Raw genomic sequence first — 17,125 nt, 5'->3', positions numbered from 1 at the left:
GCAAAGCAAAATTTTTGATGGGTTTTTCAAAGTGTTGGATGGAGACTGGGGAAAAGCTGGGCTATTGGGGAAATTTATTACAATTTGTTTTATATTTGCTGATTTGCTGATAATAGGGAAAGGGGAAAAATAATCTAAATTATTAGAGATTTTCATTAGCTGAAGTGGATTTGGTTAGAAGAAAATGTTAAGTACTTGGGAAATTAGAGAAGATTTTGCCAAAGTTTCTCAGAAAGGCTTTGAAATTTCTTTTTAAAAAATCATTTCACTTATTTAACTTGTTATTAATGATAGTATAGCCAAGTTAATTATAGTCAAGAGGGTCTTAGAACTACTACTTAATGGCCCTTTACTACGTTTATCTAGAAATAAATCTTAAATAACAACTTCCAGTACCTCCAAAACGAGTGATAATACTTAACCCAGCCCTTCTTCTAAATCATACCTACTATGCCTTAATAACAGCTACTTAATTTTCATTTAACAATGAAGAAAATTACTGGTAATTCCAACTGATTTAAGCCCCTGTTAACAGTTTTTCTCACTATTAAAGTTCATTATGTGTTTTATGGCAGCAATTCGCTGTATTCCCTATCTGCACTGTAGTATCTAAGGCCGACTGCCAGTGACCCTCTCCCTCTCCCTCCTCTCCTATATCTTTCTTATGATTTATGGGAACGTGCTTGACTCATTTCCATTCCTTCACTTTCGGCCAACATTGTTCCCCCACTCGGGAGAATTCAGCCATTCTTCCGAAGAGATATACAGTTTGTGGCGCCTCGAATGGAGGGAACAACCCCCAACTCTCCTACTACTCCTACTCCTACACTCCAACTCGAATGTGAATACAACTCGAAGTACTCAAGATCATATCATATCGTGTTACTTCCCTGTCTTTCGATTCTGTTCCTTTTTCTCTGGGAGTTGGTTTTTCTTTCTTCTTCATTTTTTTGCGCTGGCAGAGTGTGTACCTCCCACTTTTCTCTTTTTCGTATTTAGACATTTTGTAGCCAGTTTATAGATGCTCCGTCTGGCATTTACCCACAATTTTCGCCTTCTCAACATAGTTTTTCTTTCTTTTCTCTCTATTTTCCTATTTTTCCTCCGACAATTTGAGGCCTGTTTGGTTTTCGCCCATAATTTTTGTGCCGTTTTACAACAAACGGGCACATAACTCTCAGACTCTCGTCGTCGACTCGACTTATGAACGGAGTATGGACCCGACCCGGTCCGGTCCAGGCTTATCTGTCGGCGCCGGTCCTCATCCAAAAACTCTACACCCCATACTATACTATATCCCCCCCTCCCATCTCTTCCTTTCCCGTGGTACTACTGGTACTGGGTGCAAAATGATTTTCACATGTTTTCCTTTATTTTCCTTTATCTATGCGAGCGAGCACGTTGCTGTTTTTCGCACTTTTGTTTCTGGCTTTGCATGTGTTTTTACCACTTTTCGTTTTCCCTGTCGCCGCCTTGAAGACCCATCTACCCTCCCCCCCCCTCTTCCACCCAGATTGTTTGGCTTTTAATTAAAATTGCAGCTAAATTATGAACTTTTCTTTTTTCTCGAACGCCTGCAAATTTTCTTTCTTCTTGGGTCTGGGTCTTTGCCTCGACCTGGACCGTATATCAAAAAATTGGCATTCTCTCTCTGTCTCTCTGGATGTGCCGAGAAAATTTCACTGGCCGCTTGGCCCAGTAATTGGAAGTTGGTAAGGAGGAGGGGGAAGAAAATCTGGAAAATTTGTACTGAGAACTCACGTAATGGGGCCGCGGCAGCAAATGAACTGTGAAGGAAATTCGCGTAAAAATGCGTTTTATTGTTAACCAATTAAGCCGATCGGCTGCATCGTTTTTGGCCATGCTTGAGTAAATCGACCCCACATACACAGATTTTCACAGTTTTTCAAAGTTTTTCACAGATTTTTACAGAATTTCCAACCAAACTGGGGGAGGCCATTGAAAATTTATGTGCTACTTTTGACTAATCGATGGGAGCTTTGAATAATTTTGGTTTTTTGGGTGGGTTTTTCTTTTTTGGTTCTTCTAATTGTCTGTCAATGGAATTTTCGTGGCTGTATTTGGTTTGTCTCTACAAAAATAGAGAGAGAGAAAAGAGAAGGAAAACCTTGTGGAATTTTCACTGTCTCGTTCGCGTGGCTTATCGTTCAATTTACAATGCGTGTCAATGGCAAAATGACAATAGGACTCACTTCATCCGCCGCCCCGAAGGCCATTTGGATGGTGGTGTCCACTGGCGGACAATATCAACGTCATTATTATTATCATTAAAAGCGATATGGGTAGAAGGGGGGGTTGGTGGATTGGTGGGTTGGGAAATAAAGCTCTTAATAAGATTCATATTGACGCAGGAGCTGTGACAATGGAAACCGAGACGAAGATGAAAATAATAATACTGATTCTCAGCAAGGAAAGAAGGAAGCTAAGAAGACAGTAGCATGGCAAATGCTCTTCATTTAGTTTGGTTTAAGATGGATTGTTGAACATTTTTCTAATATTTTATTAGAAATATTTAAGATTGATCATTTTAAGACTTTAAAAACTTATTTCGAATGATGATAAAATATCAAAATCAAGATAGAAAGGCTGAATTTCCGACAATACTGCCTTAAAATTCAGATAAAGAACCTAAGATATCAACCAAAAGTCGATCATTTTAATGAACAATCTAATAATTAGGAACTTCAGATCTCTTATTATTACTTCGGACCGCACAAAACCCCTCTAAAAACCAATATACCCTACAAGTTGGAACCCTCTTTGCACCCACTTTGCGACCTTGACCCCCGAGAAGTCGAGTGACGAGCGACGGGTGAAAATAAAATCCATTTTAAATTCTGCACTGGCGATGCTGACAATATATATATAATATAAATATATATTCAAGGAATGGAAGCACATGTCGTGTGCCTGCTGCCTGGATAAGGTCCTTCGATAAGTTTTTCTGGCATCAACGCTACGGATTCACTGGCCCTGTCTGTCTGTGTGGGTCTCCAGAACAGAGCAGAGCAGAGCTCTGGCAGCAAGATTCTGAGTCCATTGTTGCTGCTGTTGTTATTATTTGCCAAATAAGCGAACGTCCATCCGCGTTGTCTTCCTGGCACGCCCACCTCCTCGAAGGCATCGCCTTTGTTGTCATCATTCAGCCTGCTGCCTGCTGTCCCCTTTTACCCACTACTCTCTTTCATTGCTGGTCGTCGTCGTCGTCGATGATGATGATGATGCAGACATAAGATATGAAAAATATGAGGCAACAGCAATCACAATAGTCGCACCAGTCACCAAAGGCAATCACCAACCATCCCATCCTCAATTCTCAATCCTCGATCTCCGAATCTCGGAATCTGGAAACTGGGAACTGGGAACTGGGAACCCTCCTCGACAGGCGCTCATGCGTGGGCATTGGCGGACAATCCCAGTACATATATTTGTGTAAGAACAGTAAAGGGTAGAAAAGTAGTTCTGATACTCGAAATATATGGGGATTTTGAAGGTAGTTTATGGGGTGAACTGCAACCTAGTTTCTATATTATACAAAATATGGGAAAGACGGTGCTTTCCTGCTTAAATCTTAGTTTGAAATTTTCTCACAGTTCCCTAACTCCTGCTAATAACTCCCCATTAAAGCCGCTTTTAACCCACATTTAAAGCAAAGCAGCACTTAATTTTCCACTGCCACTGTACAGAGTGAGTGTACAATGAGGACGACACGTGTGTGTCTGCGTTTGTGTATAAATCACCCTTAATGCTTTTTGCACAGAGAAAAAAAGGAAGAGAAAACCAAAGGAGTGGGCACACCAAAAGGAAAGCTTCACGAACTGAGGGGGAAGCTGAAGTCTGGACGACACAGGACACAGGCAGTGTTCCTGGAACACCATAAATTGGAGTCAAGTGCTGCCAATTAGTTGCTAAAATTATTTTATGATATTTTCCGACTAATTAAATGAACATTTACGTCGTCCAAGTGTGGGCGTCGGTCAGTCTGCAAAATCGATAAAGAGCAGCGAATAATAAAAGAAAACAAAAAACGAAAAGGGAAAAGGGCAAAGGGAAACATGAATGATAGGTGGCGTCCCTCAACCATTCATTTTCAAACCATAATAACCCACAAGATTTCATCTTGCAAGCGCGCCCTCCTTGCTTTCTTTTTTTTTCGTTTTTTGTTTTTCATCAATCAAGGAAGGGAAAACAACAACAACAACAACCACAACAACAATAATCAATCATAAGCAAGACAGGGCAGGGCGGGGATTTAGTTCGCTTAGCTGCCCCCGCACCTGTCCGAAAAATAGAGCACACGTAACAGTTTGCCATCATTATTAATTATTTATGAAATTTGCGGATCCCAAACCCCTCCCCCATTGCATTACCAACCAACCACCCACAACCTAGATTCTGCTAACCAAAAAAAAAGGGAAAAAAGAAGGTTAACACCAGAACCAAACTGATTAGCTTTCTCTGTCTCTCTCTCTTTGGATCTATGGGTGTCATCCTTGATAATAACGAAATGGGAACGGGTTAAGCTCGTTAGGACATGACGGTAATTTGTTAGAACTATTGGGAATCGATGGGAGCAAACGCTTTTCCGATGACCATTTGATGTCATTTCATTGAGCTGATGATTAGTTATGATGGGAAATGGGTTCGCTTAAGGAAGAGTAACCAAAATGTGAAAGCATCTTAGCCAAAAATGACAGATATCTTATGGGATATGATAGATATCTTTAAGGAATACGATAGATATCTTCAAGAATGTTTATCTACCATTAAAATTATCAACAACCTAATGATAAGACAGCATAATCTTACTTAGAGTAAAGTTAGACTTAATTCTTGAATACAAATTCTTATTAAATGACCTTAGACCTACCTTAGAGTAAAAACTAAACTGAATACCTATTCAAATATAGCATCGCTGTATCACTCTTGCAAGATGTATCTCACATGCAAAAGTATTTACAAAATGCAGTTTCTAGATCCCATTTCTAACCAAGATTTTCCTCATCTGTTTTTCCAGTGTGCCAATGCAATGGACATGCCCGTCGCTGTCGCTTCAACCTGGAGCTGTACAAACTATCTGGCCGGGTTTCGGGAGGTGTTTGCTACAACTGCCAACACGATACTACCGGAAGATACTGCCATTACTGCCGTGAGGGTTATTATCGAGATGCCACTAAGCCGCCAAATCATCGCAAAGTCTGCAAGCGTAAGTCCTGCTTTCTCTCTACTTTTCTGCTGATTGAATGAAAGACAACGCAATGTCGTGGCCAATTATTACTTTATAGGGTACAGATGGGGTATATTGCTTATAAATAAGCCATAAAAATATATTTCCTATCAGGATAATATCTAACTGGTCTCCTGCTTTGCTAGAACTCAAGTTAGTTCCAGTATAAAGTTCTTTGGACTTCACTTTTCTTAGGGATTTGTCAAGAGTCTCTACAAGATTTCAGTATATAATTCCTAGAGGGTATTGCCTGTTTCTATTCCTCTGACTAACTTTAACAGAGAAATGTCTGACCTGTCAGAGTATTCCCCGTATTCCCCCTGTTTATTGATAATAAGCTGTCATCAATCAGTGGTCCCATAAGCTGTCTGCCATAGAGACAGACAGACAGACAGACAGGCAGACAGACAGCTGTGTGGAATAGATGGATAGTCGGCCGCTCTAATGAGGATGACATGTTGTTCACCATGTTCACAGGTTGCGACTGCCATCCAGTGGGTTCGACGGGCAAGACGTGCAATCACCTAAGTGGCCAGTGTCCCTGCAAGGAGGGCGTCACCGGACTGACCTGCAATCGATGTGCCCGTGGCTATCAACAGACCCGCTCCCATGTGGCACCCTGCATCAGTGAGTATCTAAGTTAGGATCCTAGGATTCCATAGTTTCTAATACAAATCACAAATTAACAGAAGTGCCCACCAATGCCAACATGATTCAAGCGGAGAGTGCCGGAGGCGGTGGTGGCGGAGGGGGTACAGGTGATTATAAGGACGGTGGAGGTTCACAGGTTGAGGAAATGAAAAAGTGTAAGTACACTGAAAGAAAACTTTAAGTTGTTTGACAGGAAAATAACACATTAATCCAAAACCCAACAGACTGCGGCAAGTGCAAGGCGAGTCCCAAGAAGCTCAATCTCAACAAGTTTTGCATGGAAGATTATGGTGAGTACCCTCCCTTTTAGATAATCATTAACATTGAAAATAATAAAAATCTTAATAATTTTCGAATTTTAATATGATTTTAATGCCTGTCCTTTAACTTTCAGCTATCTTAGCCAAGGTTATTGGCCACGATCGCGCCTCCCAGGACATAAGCACGGAAAAGTTCTCCATAGAGCGACAGAATGAGATCTACAAGTACGAGATCAATATCCAGACAATCTTTAAGAGGAATCCCATGTCGGGCACGACCAGTTCCCTGCTGGGCAGAGGCAATATGATGCTGCTAGTGCCACGCAAGAGCATCGAGTGCCAGTGTCCCAAAATAAAGCTAAACAAGTGAGTAGTTATGGGTTCAGGATTTAGTAGGATTTACTAGGATTTAGTTTAACTATCGGTATTTCGATGTTCAGGGGGGTTTTTCTTTCTAGTAATCAAAGTTTTTATAAGCTAATATTAAAGAAATCTTAGGAAATGGACCAGCTTAAGGCTGATTATTGATTAATAGAGAAAATATAAACTGTACTACATCCGATCTTTGGGAGGAGAAAAGTTAAAGACCTCTACTACAACTTCTATTATCCAGAAACTAGTTGTAAAAGATCATAAAATAAGCTAGGAAAATAGAAGTAGTGAAGGTCTATCTATAAGATAAGTACCTAAGATAAGTTCATTAAATTAAGAATGATAATTTAACCCTAAAAACCTTATCATATTCCCACCTAATCCCACATATTCTTCACCCTACTATTTAGATCATATCTCATCCTTGGACGTGACTCAGAGGCGGCGCCTGGTTACTTGGCCATTGGACCCAGTTCGGTGGTCCTTGAATGGAAGGACGAGTGGTCGCTACGCATGAAGCGGTTCCAGCGGCGGGCCCGCAAATGCAGTTGAATCGAACCGGAAACGGAATATGTCAGAGCGGATTTCAATTTCACACACTTGGCTAGGTATCGGTTTTTGTATAAATTGTACAGTTTACTCAAGTTTCTGACCTTCTTCGGCATCATGCTATAAATTAATTGAATCGGAGCAACAGCAACAGCAACAGCAACAGCAACAAGTCCCCCTTATCAGCAATATTCCCAACCGGAAGTTAAAACCCCCTCCTCCCACCCCTATATAATCTCAATTCCTTCTTCCGGGGCGGTCTCTAGTCTATAAAAACAACAACAATAAGAACACAAACATCAGCAAACATAAACAAACATTCGGATTTGCAAACATCAGCAAAAATACACACAAAACATAATATAAACCCGTTTTATGAAACACCAAATGCTAATTACAGTTACGTGCCAATGGGTGGGCCTGGCCCTGGGCTGTCCATAACGTCCATGCTGGCCATAAAAAAAAAAAAAAAAGAGTTATAAATTGAAAATAAGTGCCAAAAAAGAGCCCAAACATTCACAGAAAACAACCGTCGCGTGTCGCCATTCTAGACAAGCAAACAAACTGCAATTTTTTTGAATGTGAAAATGTGAAAATGTGGAAATGGATGTGGTTGTGGGGTGATGGGGATGGGATGGGTTGGCATGGACAAACAGGCCACGTCGACACATAAGTGCAGTCATAAACCAACAACACAGGTCTTGACCATCTGGCAAACAGTCCACACACTTGCCAATATTAGGGGCATTCGTCACGAAATAGGAATCAAAAATAGTGTATTAATATTCAAGATTTTTGCAATCAAAGTGCCAAATTAGAAATTTTCGTAAGAAATTTGCCAAATTTTTCTATCTGAAAAAGTATTTTCTAACAATCAGTCTGAAAATATCTCAACTTTTCTGTGGATTTTCTTTGCCATGCCTTTCATTTTCACATCAATAAAAATCTTAAATTTTATCTACAAAGAAACTGATAGAAAACCTGATATATTAATATTAATCCACCATGAAAAGCAAAACAAATGGATTCATTTTTATACTGGAAACCAAATCAAATCAAATCTTTTATGATGGAAAACTCAACACGAAAATTAGCGATCATTGTCTAACTCAGCCAATGTCATTATTAATTTGTTTCCAAATTTAGTCATCATTGTCTAAGCTTTCAATGTCAATAAACTTAGTTATTAAAATTAAAAGGTTTTTTAGACTAACTCTTTGGAGTACCCCTCTGCTAGGCTATTTGATTTTCGTTTTTTAACATACTTTCCGCAACCGAAAATTGATTCAATTTTCCAATATTTGCCAAAATGCTGTTTAAATATTTAACATTTGTTGTTAGTACAAAAGTTTTCTTTTTTTAGTAGTTTGTTTGTAAAAAGTTTACCCTGGCTAAAGGTATTTGAGTTTAAGCCATTAGTTTTAGTTTTATAAATATAAAAAACTTATTTTGCAAAAATCAATCCTTAAAGTAATGGAAAAGTTAGTTACAGAAATCAAATTAAAGCAATATTAATTAAATTTAATAATTCTTTAAGTCTGCTAGGGTATTCCAATTCATTTTTAGCCAAAGGTTAACCTTTTAGTTTCTTTCCGATATTATTTTCTGGTTTTCCTATATTTTTGTCGACCTGAAAAACGTTTCTCAAGAATTTATGCAAACAGTTTTCCGCCGATAATTATGCACATGTTTATTGACAATCTGCTAGTTGATTTTTCACGCGCTTTTGCATACCAATTTGCTTGATGGATGGCTGGATGCATCAATAAAACCAAAAGCAAAAACAAAAAACAAAAAACAGAAATAAAAATCCAAGTCAGCCAACGGCGGCAAAACATGCATTTAAAATGCATTTATTTGAATTTAATTTCCAATTTGAATTATGCATGCAAATTGTGAACCCATCAATTCCAAGTCCTCCTCTTTTACCCTTTAACTCTGAATATACAGATATATATATATATATTTCTGAAAACCAAAAAATCGAAGGCGTTAAGAGTGAGATTGGAGGTGTTAAGGGATCGGGGGACCGGTTGTAACTTGTTTTTGGAGCATGTGTAGGCCAGGCAACACTTGAAACTCATCCCGGTCAGCCGTTCAGTACAGTAAATACTACTCAAAATGAATCTCAATATAAATCATCAGACATTTGCATATCAGTTTCTAATGTGTTATGTTCAAAAATCATTTTTAAAAATATTTAAAATGAAAACTTAACTAAAGAAAAATTCCTATTAATTAGGGGAGGTTCTTTACCTCTTCCTTTATTGAGTGCCTACTGTACCCCTCGATAAGCATCACAGGCAAAAACCAACAAAGCAGCAGACAACACGAAACAAGTCATACAAATTGAACAGCGAAAAATAAAACAGAGAAATTAACGTAAAATAAATCTAAAATATTTTTTAAAAATTAATTTCTTAAGAAATGAGCCACAAATATCAAAGTAAAATTCAAATTTAACTACTATAAACATTTAATTACATTAAAAACCAATCAAATTCCTCACAGTGTAATGTACAAATGAACTTCGTGGGCCGAACCAAGTGATATCCATGCCCCCCCACAAAAAAGTCGAACCACTGACGATTGCAGTTACATTTTTTCGATGTTGCTGCGGATTAAACATGTTTCGGGCTCAAAAATGTAACATGATATATGACAGCCAAGTGTCGAACTTGATAAATGTTTTAATGAATTTATTTTCGTGTTTATATGTTGGACAGTCCCAGAGCCCAGAGCTCAGAGAGTGAGTGAATCGAGATCTTTAGGCGGCTGGGCTGCCAGCCACGACGACACCTACTCTCTGGGTAGGTCTTTTGTCTGTCTTTCTGCCTGCCTGTCTGTCTGTCTGTCTGATTCTGATGTCAGTCTCCCTCTCCCACCTTACATTTACTATATATACATATATATAAATTCACATCCATATCCATTCACAAGTTATTCAGGTCCGACCGTGACCATGATGTATGATAAATCAAAATGGGGGCAACATATGCAGGGACCAGAGTCCAGAGTTGGACAGTTAACATGCTGCGGCATTTAAGCCGAGATTTGTGTTCGCATTCACTCTCCGCCCAGGGACGCATAATTAGCTCTGACTCTGACTCTGACTCTGACTCTGGCAATGTGGATATGGATCTGTATCTGTATCTGTAACTCTTTCCCGCTGGCCAACGTGGCGTATGAGTCATGAACACACGTGTGCCAACCACACGGACCATAACAAGGAACAAAAAAAAAAAAAGCCAGATACCACATGGACACACTCTTCTGGGATATATGTCCTGGAGCAGAAATAAATGCAAAATTGTCAACTGTTAACTGTATAAATTTATTCACAATTTTATGGGGGCAAATTGTGCATTTTTTCATATTTAAAAAGGTTCGGAGAGGCAGGTTTTAAAGGTCTTTGTGTACTAAAATTGTATTAAATCGTAAAAATCTGTCACTAGTTGTCAGGATAATCAAGATATCTATACAAATTTATGAACTTAACCTTATTTTGTGACTAAATTTCCTACTTCTTTGTTCATAAAATCTATAAAAAATATTTAAAAAATCATAAATAATAATTCTATTTGACAACTTCAATGATTTTTGCCCACCTTTCGATCTTCTTAGTCTACCTCTCAGCCTACAACCCTTGCCGAACAACCCTTTTTCCAACTGAAACCTCCAAAAATAACTTTAAAAAAACCCAAATCGACAACAGAACAAAACAAAAAGATATATATAAATATATATATATATATATGAATGGAAAAAAGGGAAATGAAATGAGAAATTCAATTGTGGCCTCGTCGACTGCGGCCGGCTTCATGCCTTCATGCATATTTAAATGAGATTTTGCGTTAACTGAATTTTTTCACCGGCATTCTCCAGCTGCGAAGCGGAGGTTGCGGGCGTGGCCGTACGCCAGTATGTGGGCGTGAGGCCCTGAGAAGAACAACAACAACAACAACAAAAACAACAATAAAAAACACATATTAATTTATATAATGTACGTGTACGCACAAGCACAGAGATATAAAACATTTATATAGATTTAAATAAATTGGGTTCTTCTCATTCTCATTCGCATTTTCATTTTCATTTTTTATTTCTCACATTTTTCCTCCTTTTTTTGTTTGCAATTTTTGTGGGGGCGTGGCAAGAGGCGTGTTGTCGCATATGTATTTTAAATAGGATGCCGGTCCCATTAGCATATAAATTGACGCAGCGACAGTTGAGTTGAGTGGATAAAAAAAATCAGGATAAAAAACTGTTAACCAAGCAGAAGGGGTAAGGGTTCTGGCTCAGGCTGTCGTAACTGTTAACTAGCATTTGGTATTAAAAAAAAAAACAAAACAAAAAAAGGAAATTAACACACACAAAAAACTTTAATTGAAATGCCCACCAAACATCAAAGACAAAAACACGACAACAACAGCCCCAAGCTGACAAATTGACTTCCGTTTCCGCTAATTCAAAACACAAAACAAAACAACAAAAAAAGAGAGCAAAGAGAAAAAAGCAAATTGAAAACTTCTTCGAAAGAATGAACGAAAAGTACTTAATGAGAGATGCAAACATAACCAAATTAGTCATTAGTTGATATGTCAAGCCGTTTATATATATATTTATTATTTTACACACACCACCAACCTTTTTTTCCTAATCTTAATTATAAATTAATACACTGAAAGAAGCGAAGAAGAAGAAGAAGATGTATTTATATGCGTATATATATATGTTATATGGACAAAATCGGAATAGATCCGATAGACTTTCTATCTCTTTTTGTAGATCCCCCTTTTTTCGGTTTGCCTTTGCATTTAGCATGGCCTACTAATCACATATCCTTCAACCACACACACACACACACATATAAACACAATTAAAAATAATGTTTTTTTTTTTTTGGTCAGACTAATATGAATATCAAAAGCGTGTGTGTCCAGAACGAATTATTCATATGGTAAGCTAAAGAAAAGATAAGAGAAAATCATACATAAAAACATAACATAACATAAAAAAATATAATCAAAAACTTAAAAAAAAAAAAGAAAACGAGAAACACAATTTTTTTTCTTAGATTTTTTGTAAATACTCAAAAAAACGTAAGGAGTGCGCGCAGAAGAAGAAGAGACGCTAAGGCAAATAGAACTATATATATATACATAGATATATATATATATAAACTGATAAATTGATTCAAATTTCGATTATTGCTAATTATTATGTTGAATCATAAACTGCACACACACACACACAGTGAGACGACACTCATAACACACACTCCCAAACACACACCCATGGAAAAAGCAAGAGAAATTCACATTGTCTGATATTAAAGTATTGTAGTTGGTACTTATATAAAATATATATATAAATATATATATATATAAATAAATATTAATATATGATTAATCATAATACATAAAGTATGCAATTTTTGTGGCAAAAGAAAAATATATATCAAAGACAAGATGAGGAGGCAGATCCAAGTTATATATATATATATATATCATTTATGTGTACTTGAAAAAGTAAAAAACCCGAAAACAAAGCAAAAAGAGCATGAAAGTTTAATCGAATTAAGTGGACAAATTGCTAATAATAATAATAAAACTAATAACGAAATCAAAACGAAAAGGTTGTCTTTTTGGGGGGGTTATTTGCTAATAAAAGAAAGGTAAGACTTTAAACTTAATCTCTGTTAATATACCCCTACTAATTATCCTCCCAAAACACTTAATTTGCCATAAAAGTTTTCCCATAAATTTTATATTATTTTTAGCCCACTAAAAATTCATTTTGATGTTTATTTTATGATCCAAGGGAGCCCTAAATTTAATTCACAAAACGAATATCGAATCAATCTTGGGGACCACCATCATGTTAATGGAATCACCGGAAAGTCATCAGGGCGGTGAAATCCTGTCGCCGTAAGACCGACTCCTCCCTGCCCTTCGTCGTCTGAGGGAAGCCCCAGCTGAATCTTTTGCTCCTGGCACTTATTAGGACGACCTCCTGTACCAAATCTGAAGGAGGACTTCTTATTGATTTTGCATTTGCATAAGCAGTTTATTGTGCCAGGCCGGCTTCCACTAACACACACACATACACACAGAGCCTCCTATTTTTGCCCCCCTAGAAAGTCCGAACCACATAGTGTTGCATACTTTTCGGGGGTACGAGACGTGGCAACATAAGAATCTACGCCATGGAAAGGTATGGGAAAACTTGCCACTTGCCACTTGTCCTTGGCCGGGGAAAATTAATTTAAAGCGCAATTTAAGTAAAATTTCCGCCCGGGGGCCGTTTCTTAGTTTTATTTGAGCTTTGCTCTCGGACTGAGGACTCCAGGACTTCAGGTCCTTGGTCCTTGGTCCTGTAAGCGAGCAGCAACTGAAACTAATACGCATATTTATCAAATTTCACGGCCCCGGGGTGGCTACTGCTACTGCTGCTTCTGTTTCCGTTGCATCTGAAAAGTCGTGCCCAAAAGTACAACCACTGTAGTACCCGGAAAATGCCTTGCAGCACTTCCCCGGTTTTCAGCAGCATAAATCTCGGGAATGGGATGTGGAGGCGAATGCGAATGCGAATGCTTCATCCTGCAGGACTTCGATGGGCGGTGTGGCAAGTCGACCGCAATGCAAAGCGACGGACAAAGTTTTTGCCCTGGCAAAACTTGACAAAAAAATAAAATGCGCCGAGATGTTGTAAGTGGCGTGGCGGCACGTCTACAAAGATTGCTCGACCAGGGAGATACCTTGGAATCACGTAGCAGGAGAAAGTAAGTAGCTGTCATCAAGAGGATATTACATTTTCTTTGGGTTAGAATGGTGATTGCAGAGAGGTTTGTATTTAAACTTTAAAAGTAAATTTAAACCTTCGCTAGCCACAGTTTTGCTCTTAGCTTGTGGGATTTTTCTATTTTGAAAACCTCTAAATTTTCCTATGATACCACATAACGATTCATTTTAGCTTTCGAAATAACTAACTGAAAAGGACAGGGTCAGTCGGACAGAAAAAATAATAATCCGTGGATTTGAAATCAATACTCTCCCCTGCCATATGAAAAAGGTATCATGTCTAAAGAAAAAACCGCTAAAACTTCGGTTGGTGGTGGCTGGACGGGGTTTTTCGATGGTCCATACATAGGCCGGGCCGGGCCGGGACGGGGACGGTCTGGTTGCCTTGGCAATATTGCAAGGACAAAGCTTCGTCTGCGTCTGCCTGTGGCAGACAGACCCCAACCACGCTCACACAGCCATCCACACCCATACTAAACCACCCAAAAATCAGAGGAAAACCCACCACCCACTCCTACTCTCCCACTCTGCGCGCTTTTGCACGCTTCATAAGCGCAACGAATGAATTTTAATTTGATTAAAGTGAAAAATTGAAAAATGCTCCTTTTGCCAAGCTCTCGTCTTGTGCGTGTTTCTGTTTCTGATTTTGGTTTTTCTTTTCTCGTCCTCTCCGGGACTCTATTAGAAAAAGAAAAAGGAACCCTGAATTCGCCACCCTGTGGAAAGATATTCAAGGGATTAGTTGGCCAATCAGTGGAGGCAGGCAACTGGGATTTTGTGGCCTGCTGCACAGCCTCATCATACTACAGCCGGGGCAGACCGACCAGGAGTAGTTGCCATGGTTAGAAATGCCAAAATGCCGATTGGCGACGGCGTTGCTTTGCCTTCACCATCTGAATGGCGGAGTAAGATATCGTCCTTGGAAAAGATGGAACGAAGCGAAGCGGTTGGCAACTTAGGCCGCATTAAACCTTTTCTCCCTAATATATTGTTGTTTTTGTATTACACAACGTTCCTCCCCCTTAACCGTCTCACCCACGAAAACGCTCAAAGACTTTCCCCATTTTTGTGCCTCTCCTAGGAGAGATGCTTAGCCGGGCTAAGAAGCATTTTTGCCCTGGCCATCGTCTGTTGGAATTACGCCGCTTGGATTTCAAGTGCCGCCACTTGCTGTTGCAGCAAATAAAAATACAAATACAAATACAAAAGTTGACACAGCAACAAAGTACAGTTGAAAAAATAACCTTAGAGTTTCATTTTGTAATCTAGAAATATTTCAGGTCTAAAATTGAGTTTAAACTAAGAAGATATTTTAATCTAAATAGACTTCCTCAAGTATATCCGTTAAAATTACCAAGTTAATGGTCAGTATTTGTAAAAATCTAGATATAGGATATATTTTCAAATACTTATAGATGTTTTAAAGGATGTTTGTAGGAGAAACTATATAAAAACAGTGTTTAAGTGAATCGAAAGAGGATTACCAAGTTTCTTAGAAAATATAAAAGTCTTTTGTATTATTTATAGAAATTGCTTTGTTTTTTGGTTTTTGGTTTATAAATAGATTTAATTGGTAGGCTTATTCCTGAATGTCAAGCCATAAAATTATAAAGAATGCCTATTTTTAATGTAAAGAATCCTTTATCCTTTTATCCTTTCAAAATTCCTTCAATAGTCTAGTCCTATATCCCAAAACCCTTAACTAAAGACCAAGAGCATTTTCAACTTTTGACATTAAAAGGCTTTTCCCCAATACGAATTGATTCTCTCCCCTCGAATATGCCCCAAGAATCGAAGAACGTTATCCAAAAATTTCTTTGGATTAAGTTTGCCCCTCGGCTGAAGACAAGCCCAGAGCCCAAAGCCCAACCCAGCCCAGCCCAGCCCAGCCCAACTGCTTGCGCTTCATAGTTGCAAATTGCCGGAGGCCATAGAGATGCCACTCCAGTAAAACAGAATTTTCCACTGAACCCTAAACGTGTTCTTTTCTGAGGAGGGGTTTGAGCTTTAGGGGTTTAGAGTTTATAAGTTGAATGTTGAACTAAGAGAGAAAGTGGGGATTGCGGTGCGGCCGAGTCCCCACTGATGCGCGACCCATTCACATGGGGCGCATTGTGAAGTGCAAAAAAGGCGTACTTTACAAGATTTTTATTACATATAAATGCGAAAAGTATTAAAAAAGTAAACTTTTTATAGACTTTTCATTTTGCTCTCAGCAGCATTTCCATCGTGAATTGTTGGTATGTTGCTGGGTAGCTCGGTTGCTGGATTGCTGGGCAAGGGTGGGGGCAAGGGATGAGGCTAAGTGCGGAACGAAAAAGAAGTTGTACGCTTTTTGTCTGGGCGTCATGATGCGTGTTAAGGGAATACACCCATGGCCACATCCACATGCCGCCACATACCAACACAACTAACTCCATGTGGCATAGGCCAAGCACACACAAGCATTTCGCCATGGAAATGCTTTCACTTGGCTACAAGGAGCACAAGGATAATATATATTGTATATATATAGAAATGCACTACACGAAGTCGGGAAGATCTGATTGAGTCTATGGTTGAGTTTAGAATATAATTTAATTATAAAATCTTTAAAAGTTAAATAGAAGAAGGTGTAGGTGGTTTTTAAATCAGACTTTAGCCGAGAAGTCTTAATATTTAGATCAGAATCTTCCCTGAAGTATGTATCATTTCTTACAGAAAGTTCAAGATTTCTAGCTAACAAAACCCTGCATACTTTTAGGCATAGTTTATTTTCTAGATATTCTAGTTCTATAAATATATACACTTACACACCACCAATCTTCTTACTTAACATAAACTGTTAATTATTCCAATCTAAAGCAGAAACTTATATCCCCAAGGATCTGACCCATTGCAGGTCAAAGCTGCTGCCAAGACAGCCGAATTTCAACCGCAAATCTGCGCGAGGTTTTCCCACCCAGCATCAACATCATCGTCTTGCCCATTCCTTTAGGTTTTTCCGCTTTTTCCACTTGGCTGTTGCCGTTCATGTTATTGCAAGGACTTGGATTTCTTTTTCCTTTTTTTTTCGGGATGGGGTTGTCGATGTGGAGTTGCTGGCGTTGTAACTGTTGTTCGAAATGTTTTTCCAGCGGCAGGGTTTTCTTCTTCGTTACTTCTTTTTTCTTCTCATTTTTGTTACCGCCGACTTTTCATATTTTCCTTAACAATTCGCTCGCCACCTCCGCACTTTTCCGCAACCGACAGCCGACAGCAAC

General features: G+C 38.7%; 1 protein-coding gene across 1 annotated transcript in view; it reads left to right on the top strand.

Moving 5' to 3' along the window:
* Nucleotides 1–12,137, top strand: part of LOC108102963 (netrin-B) — a 65,266-nt gene extending 53,129 nt beyond the window's left edge. Inside the window, exons 3-8 of the mRNA XM_017208261.2 lie at nt 5,039–5,227; nt 5,726–5,875; nt 5,938–6,054; nt 6,124–6,189; nt 6,294–6,525; nt 6,942–12,137. Of these exons, the coding sequence (XP_017063750.1) occupies nt 5,039–5,227; nt 5,726–5,875; nt 5,938–6,054; nt 6,124–6,189; nt 6,294–6,525; nt 6,942–7,083 (896 nt within the window). The 3' untranslated portion in view covers nt 7,084–12,137. The remainder of the gene's footprint in view (nt 1–5,038; nt 5,228–5,725; nt 5,876–5,937; nt 6,055–6,123; nt 6,190–6,293; nt 6,526–6,941) is intronic.
* Nucleotides 12,138–17,125: the final 4,988 nt, after the last annotated feature.

Source organism: Drosophila eugracilis, unplaced genomic scaffold (genome assembly GCF_018153835.1).
Source record: "Drosophila eugracilis isolate 14026-0451.02 unplaced genomic scaffold, ASM1815383v1 contig_124, whole genome shotgun sequence".
NCBI classification, from domain to species: domain Eukaryota; kingdom Metazoa; phylum Arthropoda; class Insecta; order Diptera; family Drosophilidae; genus Drosophila; species Drosophila eugracilis.
This window is presented reverse-complemented; position numbering and strand designations above follow the sequence as displayed.